Source organism: Benincasa hispida, chromosome 9, assembly GCF_009727055.1.
Source record: "Benincasa hispida cultivar B227 chromosome 9, ASM972705v1, whole genome shotgun sequence".
In the NCBI taxonomy this organism is placed as follows: domain Eukaryota; kingdom Viridiplantae; phylum Streptophyta; class Magnoliopsida; order Cucurbitales; family Cucurbitaceae; genus Benincasa; species Benincasa hispida.
This window is the reverse complement of record NC_052357.1, coordinates 9,392,347-9,400,979: the sequence shown is the minus strand read 5'-3', so window position 1 is coordinate 9,400,979 and position 8,633 is coordinate 9,392,347. Positions and strand designations below refer to the sequence as shown.

Below are 8,633 nucleotides of genomic sequence, written 5' to 3'. Positions count from 1 at the left end.
CATGCTCTGTTCCGTTCGGGTTGTTTGAATGCTAAGGCAAGGGAGATCTCGATTTTGTTGGCTGGGTTGTAGCTGGCCGACAACTTGGGGTGTGCTGATATGTGGGTTGAATCTGATGCAGAGGTTGGGATGAAGAGGTTCCATTCAATGAATTTTCTTTGTTCTCCTTATGGTGTGATCTATGCTGAAATTTTAGTCTCCTTGTGTTCCAGTCTGAATGTCAAGGTGCTAAAATTTGTTCCTAGATGTTGTAATAGAGTGGCCCATAATCTGGCCCATCATGCAGTGTCAATTTTTATTTATTTATTTATGGGTTGACAGTAAGAATGGCCAAATTTAGAGTCATTTTGAAAGATGGCCATTCAATTTCTTTATTAGATATATGGCCAAATAATTAATCGATTAATTAATTAATATTTACAAATGGTCTAAATTACTCCTAGCAACCTATTTAAATAAATCCAAACTAAAAATAGTTAAAACAAAATTTCAAATTCAAACTAAAAGATGTAAAGATTTATGTGTGACCAAAATCCCAACTAACTAAAAAAAAAAAAAAAAAACACAAAAGAACAAACAAAACAAAAAAGGAAAAACAAAGTACATCTCCTCAATTTGAATGCCTTATGAGGTGATAGCTTTGATAAAAATAGTTAAAATCACCCACAAAATTGTATGAACTCTAAGAAATAGAAGAATTTAGGTCGAAGCTTCACAAAAACAAGAAAGTATTGCGTACACCACTGAATACACTATATATATACCTAGATAAATTCAAATAAAGTAGACAAATATTATGTATAAATAAGATATAATCATAGTACTAAATTGTATGTGAACAAACTATATGACGTTAAAAAGAGAAAGCATGAATAAAAGAAAGTAACACTTAATACACCATATATGTGCCTAGACAAATCTAAACACAATAATAAGTGTAATGTACTAAAAAGAGAAGTCATACAAATACAATCTACCATTTTTTTTTTTTTTTTTTTTGAGAAAAAGGAATACTTTGTATTATTTTTAAGAATAGTGTTGTAACCTTAGATTGAATCTGCCACACAAGTACTTTGAACTTAACTACTAAAATCTTTGTTGAGTCATGAAAATATACTATCTTCCAAAATAGAGGGGGTTAGAGGTAAACAACATAGCCCAATGTGATAATCAAGCATACATATGCATCCTAAATACCTTGTTTAGTAGAGGGAACTTTTGTCTTGAACCCGCTAATTACTTTATTCTTGGAATTATCTCCCAAATTGGAGGGTGCGTCAACAGTAAAGGTTGATAGCGACAAAGAAACAGATTACGTCCGAATGTGATTCAACGCTATTGCACATCCCAAATCAATCCTTCTCTATATGCAATGCAATTCAAATATCAATTCCCTACCTAAATTCACATTAATTATACACCAATGTTCATACTCGTAACTAGAACCCATTTTATAGTGGTTTGTTACACGTTTAAAAGTTCTAAAATTGAATTTCATAAAAAAATAATAATAAATAAAATATTAGATCAGATTTGAGAATATGTGATGAATTGGAAATATATAATAGAAAAATATAGGAGGGAGGAAAATATACTATATCCAATATTGTACTTTTCTTTTTTTTAAAAAAAAAAATCTGAAAATTGCTTAAATTATGGGAGATATATTCATCCTTAATAGATGTCATCCTTGATTGAAAGTTGATCTTGGGGAGATTTTTAGGAAGGGGCAAAATTGGAAAATTAAGTAGGGAGGATGAGCTCTACACATCATGTTTGGGCTCTAAATCATAAGATTAAAAAAAATGTCCATTTTTTCAATTGGGTCTCATTTTGGTTATTCTGCACGACTTCTCTTTATTTTTTTTTGTGAACTTTTGATCTTCCGTTTGGCTTTCCCAAGTTGTGGGGCTTGCGAAGGTTGGGCTGTTCGATTGTTAAGTTATACATCTCTTTATTATTTCAAAAGAAAACAAAAAAAGAAAACAAAAAAAGAAAAGTAATTTCTCATACTTTCATCGTGGATTTTAACTTTTCATTTGGAAAATTAGCAAATCAATATTTCATTTGTTGAAATGATAAAATGAATTAAAATAATAAATAAACGAATTTATAAAAGTTTAAACTACTTCTAGCAATACAAATGAGATTGCAATTGATTTATTAAGAAATTTTTGTAATTACACTTTAATTAAAACATACATCTAGGCTCTCTGATCACCACATCGACCTCTCGGCTCCTCCATCGACAATAACAACACCTCCGACTTGAATTATGTCTTCATCCATTGCTCCGTCGGATGTGGCTTCCTATCCTTCCACCAATGCTGCTTCGACTTCAACCCCTTCTCCACCGGTTTCATTTATTGCTCCTTCGAGCCACTAGTGATCACACCAGTTCAATGTGCCGTCACTATCTCGGAATTTATCATCACAGCCATAATTTCCTTTTGTCTTTTTTTGCTCTAAATTTTTCAAACTAATTAAAAGATCTAATATTTGATGGTATAATTTTTTCAAACTAATTAACAAATTAAAATGCAAAAACACAAAATAAGTTGAAAAAAGATTAAAAAAATCAAAACAAAAAAAATAGAATGATATTTTAAAAAAAAAAAGTTTAGTTTTGATATTTTAAAATAACGATGATTATTTTAGGAGAAAATAAAGATGTATGATAAAAGAAATGTGTAATGAAAAAAATTAGTTACACTATCATTTCGATGGGGTTTTGTAGTCATAAAAGATCTTTTGAAAGTTTTTGGCATATTTATGTGACCTACAAATAACTAGTCTTCAAACTATGTCCAACAAATACACTAAACTTAAAAGAAATACACTACCATTAAAAATAACCAAATCATCTAAATGGTTTTTGAACTTACATATTATGTAACTTTTCTTGTTCTAGACCCAAAACTGATAAAAAATTTGTCTGAAAGAAACCGATTTAGATTGGAGTATGAAAATCTCAACAAAAAATCGCCAATTGAAATTATTAACCAATTATGATGTGGTGTTGATGTCAATTGTGGAGATCTCATGAGCTGAAGAGAAACAAAGAATATTTGATGATCCTTGATTGAATGTGGGTTTAAGACCCCAAGCAAACTGGTTAATACCAACATCGTACATATGCTTAGCCTACATTTTCACAATGGCTCGATAGGAATCAACGTGGAAAGAAGAGGTGGATTTGATCAATTAAGTCAAGCCTCCAAAGTATAAAATCAATAAAAACAATATGAAAATTGAAAAAGATGTGTTCGAAGCAACAAAAACTTCAATAAATCTAAAGTCATGGTAGTGGTTATTTTCATCCCACTTACCATTCAACAAAACCCTTAATCGTTCAAAAGTCATGACAAGAAAGTATTGGGGATGAAGAAAACTAGGGTTACGTGTTATTATAATATTTTATGTTTGAAATAAAAGGATAATAAATATAATGTTCAAAGTAATTTAAAACTCGTGAATCTTGATTAAGATTAATAGAAAGTATAATAAAAAAATAAATCTCGGTTAGGACAATTAATATAATATGATAATTTAAATTTTAAAACAAGATTTGAAAATTAGTTGAAGTACACCATTCAAAAATTCAAAACAAACATTAAATCTGATTCGAAAATCTATAACAAACTCTTGAAGGGCGAGATTTATGGAAAATATCCATTGAAAATTTGCTAAGATATATAGTTGAACAATTAATTACGGTGCTATTAATAAAGATATTAAATTAATTACACTATAATTTAAAAGAACGATGAGGATACTTTAAAATTAAAAAAAAAGTTCATGCATTTTGCTATAATTCAAGAGAGACTTTTTGGGCCGTGACTTCCTGTTCTATGGGGCCAATGCCCAACCCAAAAGCTTGCAGTGATCAGCCGCCATTCTCCGAAGTCCGAAACGACCCGATGTTTCACCAAAATTAACTGCCCACGTTTCCTGTTTAAACTTCGAAGTTTCAAACCACCGCCCACTCTCTCAATCTCCACTATTCTTTTCATTATATAAATAAAATAAACACACTCCATCATTTCCAAATTCTAAAGCAAATCTCTCATTAAAATCAACACCCAATTTCTCATCCCCTTCAATCGGAATGAAGACAACATACAGACCACCATTCACTGCTGTTCTTTATTATATGCTGATCATTTCCATTGCAGCAATGGTGGCTGCCGTCGTCTCCTCCGTCGCCGGTTTTGAGTTCAAAGTCGGCGACGAGATGGGTTGGCAACTTCCTCCGCCCAAGAACTCTGAATTCTACGAGTATTGGGCCTCCGTTAACCGATTTCAAATCGGAGATTTTCTCTGTAAGTACCATTAACATTATCGTCAAATTTTTAAGTTTAGGAGGATTTCAAACCTTTTTTTTTTTTTTTTGGTATGAATCACTTATGGTTCTGAACTATCATGAATTTAGTCCATTAAATGTACAAATTAGTCCCCATTTAGTTTTTATTTGAACATTAGTGTTGAAATTTATCGAAACTTCTTGGATATATAAATTAATAAACAAATTAGGGGCGAATATGTTAAGCTATGGAATCTGAACTGTTAAATAATAAAAACTACATTTAAATTTGATGAAATATTTTACGTTAGGAATTATACTAAATTGTTGCATACTAAATGCATAGATTGAATTGTCAGTAACTAAAGGCCTAGTTTAATACCCATTTTGTTTTTCGTTTTTGTAGGGATTGAAAACTGTTCTCTAACGATTTGTTTTTGGAATGTGTAGCTTTTGAATACAAGAATGATTCAGTTCTAATGGTTGAAAAGTGGGATTATTATCACTGCAATTCAAGCAACCCAATTTTGGGTTTCAATAACGGGAAAGGCGTTATAAAGCTGAACAGGGCTGGCCCTTTTTACTTCATCAGTGGCTTTCCCGATCACTGCAAAAACGGCCAACGTCTCCTCGTCCAAGTCATGTCACCGCATGATCTCATTGTCGCCGCTCCGCCACAATCTAATGCTGACGATGCTCCTTCGCCGTTATCCACCAATGCCGGAGCTTCTCTTCCGATCACCGCCCCGGTGGTGATCATCTTTCCCATGGCTGCCGTTGTTGGGATGTTGCTGATCTCTAATCCTCTTAATTAATTAGCCAAATTGTTTGTGTTGTTTGGTTTTGTTGATGCTGTTTCATTGCTTATTAGTTGGATTTATTTTGTTTTTGTTATTCTTGGTAATTGGTATGCCTTTTTCATTCCAATTTTTTATTTCAGAGTTATAATCAGTCAAATTATTTGCACGATCGAAATTCGCACTATGATTGTATGACATTTTGGTTATCAGAACATAACATGATATAATGTTTAACATAACTCAATCACTTCTTTTTTTAGTTGAACTCATTTTGGTAACTAGTTATCCCATTGGGTAGAGGGTTTTTGCATTTGGAGAGCATTTCTTATCTTAATGAGCTCAGGTTTCGAAAGGTATTCCGGAATGAAAATTTCATGCAAAAAGTTTCTATCACTGAATTGGCCTATATGGGTCAGGATCTTAAGAATTTAGAATGATAGTTTTAGAGGTAAATAGTGTTTATTAAAACTAAAAGAAAACTTTTCCTAATATGGGCCTAATTAAATAAATTGAACATTTTTTTACTATAATTAATTTAAATAAGAATTTCACACAAATAAATTCAATCCAAAGTAGTCAAGAAATTTAAACTAATGCTCTTAACCACCCTATCTAATTCTCATAATAAGATTGTTAAATGCTAAGTTTAAGAGCGAAAATTCCATGCAAAAAGTTTGTAATTGAATTGGTCTATATGTGTGAAACCTGGATCCCAATTTCTCTACTTAAGCAAGTAATTAAGGAAATAAAAAGTATAAGTTAAATCTTATGTTGAAAGGAAGAAAAATTCTAAGTATTGGAGTAAACGTTTGAGTAGCTTTGAGTTGGAGCTTAACTGGTGGAAATTTGGCTGTGTTGAAGCCTAGGACAATCATGTGTTGAGGCTTGTGAGGCATGGGCGCATGGTGAAAGTTGGCTATGTGTTGGCCTTGACATTGGAGGGTGTCATGTTGGCTAAAGTGGTAGATGCATGAGGGCACCATGCGTTGGTATAGGGTGTGCGGTCAAGACACCAAGCGATACCATGATGGACACATGTTGGCCTAGTGTTGGCATGAGGCGTTGCCCAAGCATTGGCGTGACAAGGGCTGCTCATGCATTGGGATGACAAGAGGCTGCGTGAGCAAGTAGCGAGGAAGGGCCATCGAGTGACGAGGATGGGCCAGGCGCGAGCAAGGATTCGTTTGGTTGCACGTGAGTGTGGACACTGGGCGTTGGAGCATTGTGCGCGACGATCGCATAGCTGCTTGGGGGGCTGCATGATAGCGCTAAACGATGAGAATAGGCACTAGACGATGAGCACAAGAGTTACACGATGAAGCTATGCTATGGGCCAAGCCATGATGGGAGCATAGTGTAGTGTATGCGCTGATGGGGCTTGCGGCACACAAGGCTTGCGAGGTTAAGTGGTGAATGCATTGGTCTTGTGCACGTGGCTCTAGGTGTTGGCAAGCAACAAGGGCATGCTTGCGTTGGTCATGTGGTATGCGATAGTAAGAGGCTAGGCGATGGCAAGGCAAGCCTTGGGCGTTGATGCAAGGGCACATTGGTAGTAGGCATGCGGTGAAGGAATGAGATAAGACAAACCATGAGGCGTTGGCTTGAGATCTAGCTTGACTCAAGGTTTGGCATGCGATGGTGTCATGCATAGACAATAGGCCGAGCGGTGGTTGAGTGATGACCAAGGATGTGGCCAACAAAGGGATAGGCATTGGAAAGCTTGCAACCATGTGATAGGACTAGGTTGGTACCATGCGATGGTTAGGTTAGTGTGGCACAAAGGAGGGTGATGTGATGATAAAATCATGCGATCAAGTAAGCATGCGGCTATATAATTGGAAGGATGCGATGACAAGGGGAACTTAGAGAGCAAGGTTGAGTTAGCAATTCATCCGGATAAGTGGATAAACCGTGAGGAGTTTGAGCTTAAGCTAGGAGGAGGTGGATGAACATTAAGGCATGCAAAGAGGACTTGGGCATGGGGAGGACAACACAACTTTATGCAATTAGCAAGTGGCATGGAAGTAAGTGGTGGCAAAACAAGGTGAAGACACTCCAAAAGTTCCTTAGTAGGATGTGTCATGCGTTGGAGCCTTAAGAGATGATGAGGATCAGTATCTAAAGGCCTATAAATACTACCTCTAGACTTCACTTCGGATCATAACAGAAATTCTCTTCATAGAACATTAGGAAGAGTGTTTGAGGGCAAATTCAGAAGAAACTTTACATTGATTCAAGAGGGCATGCGTTGATAGCACAACCATGTGTTGATTAAGTGGTTCCAAGAAGTGGAGATGCTATCAGATAGTAAGGTCATGAAGTAGCATCAACTTGGAATGAGGAATGCTTCCAAACTACTCGTGCATTTTGGGTGATTCAAAATCCATTCGAAAGCTCTGAGTGTCTAGATTTCGAGACAGGGCTTCCAGAGAAGAAGCTCAAAGGAATTGGACTGGAGACTGAAGGAAATACATAAGGGTCGAGCTCTCAGGTAAGATTAGGCCAATCTTGATGATTTAAAGATTCTAGCCAAATCGCATGGAGTTCTAAGTTGAGATTTTAAGGTAAGTAAGTTAAGACATTTCTAAACATATTTGTAGAAGGAAGTGTCTCAAAATAAGGTCTGGAATGATGAGTAATCTGAGCTTCAAAATGAATATGAAATTTAGGGTTCAAAAGGAAGCTAGAGGAAACCAAGGAACTTGGAAAGAGAGAAAGGTTCCTACCAATCAATGTGAGTAGTATTTTTTTTAAGGTATTAAGCATATCTTTTATGATTTATGTTTATGTTGTGAATGAGTAGCCAGAACGAGCATGAGAATATGTGGTCGGGATGGACAAGAGGGTCAGCTGACTTAGTTCCTGAGCTCGGAGCAGAATCTCACGGGATGGTCAGGGGGCCATGAGTCCTAGTTCTTGAGCCTATGGGAGAAACCTCATATGGGATGGTCAAAACGGGCCTAGCTTCTAAGCTCATAAGCGGGGATCTATATGCATATAGGGAACACAAGAGAATATGCGTTTATGATTAGTATCAAGTTAACTATCTACCGTGTGTGTAGATAGGGTTGAGAAAGCAATTTGAAGTTAAATTGAGCATCCAGGCTTCAAAGGGATCAAAAAGACCAAAACACCCCTACTGGAGCGTCATAACGCTCAAGATTGGCCAAGTCTGACACTAACCTAATGCTTGGAGGTCGTAGCTTGGAGTGTAGGGGAGCGTTGCAACGCTCCGGATTTTCACCAACATCAGCGTCACAATGTCCCGCAATTCAGCCCAACGCTCGCGGATAGAACACTCAGCGTTGCAATGCTATGACATTTGACGGATAAGCATGGGGCGCACACGTGAGTGAGCATTGCAACACTACCCTGATATTTTCTATAAATATCCCTCTTTGCTAGGTCAAAAAGAGATACAGAGAAGGCCCAAAAACGCCGAAAAACCTTGTTGTTATTCCATGGAGATCGAGAAGAGGCCTTGACTTGCTCCTTTTTCTCTATGTTTTCAGTATCATTAGGTTAGATTT

The 8,633-nt window shown here is 36.0% G+C and overlaps 1 protein-coding gene across 1 annotated transcript; it reads left to right on the top strand.

The window, feature by feature from the left end:
- The first annotated feature begins 4,038 nt into the window (after positions 1 to 4,038).
- LOC120087177 (early nodulin-like protein 1) lies at positions 4,039 to 5,227 on the top strand. The gene is made up of 2 exons (XM_039044082.1): positions 4,039 to 4,322; positions 4,754 to 5,227. The coding sequence occupies exons 1-2, from the start codon at positions 4,109 to 4,111 to the stop codon at positions 5,116 to 5,118; spliced, it is 579 nt and encodes a 192-aa protein (XP_038900010.1). The 5' UTR covers positions 4,039 to 4,108; the 3' UTR covers positions 5,119 to 5,227.
- Positions 5,228 to 8,633: the final 3,406 nt, after the last annotated feature.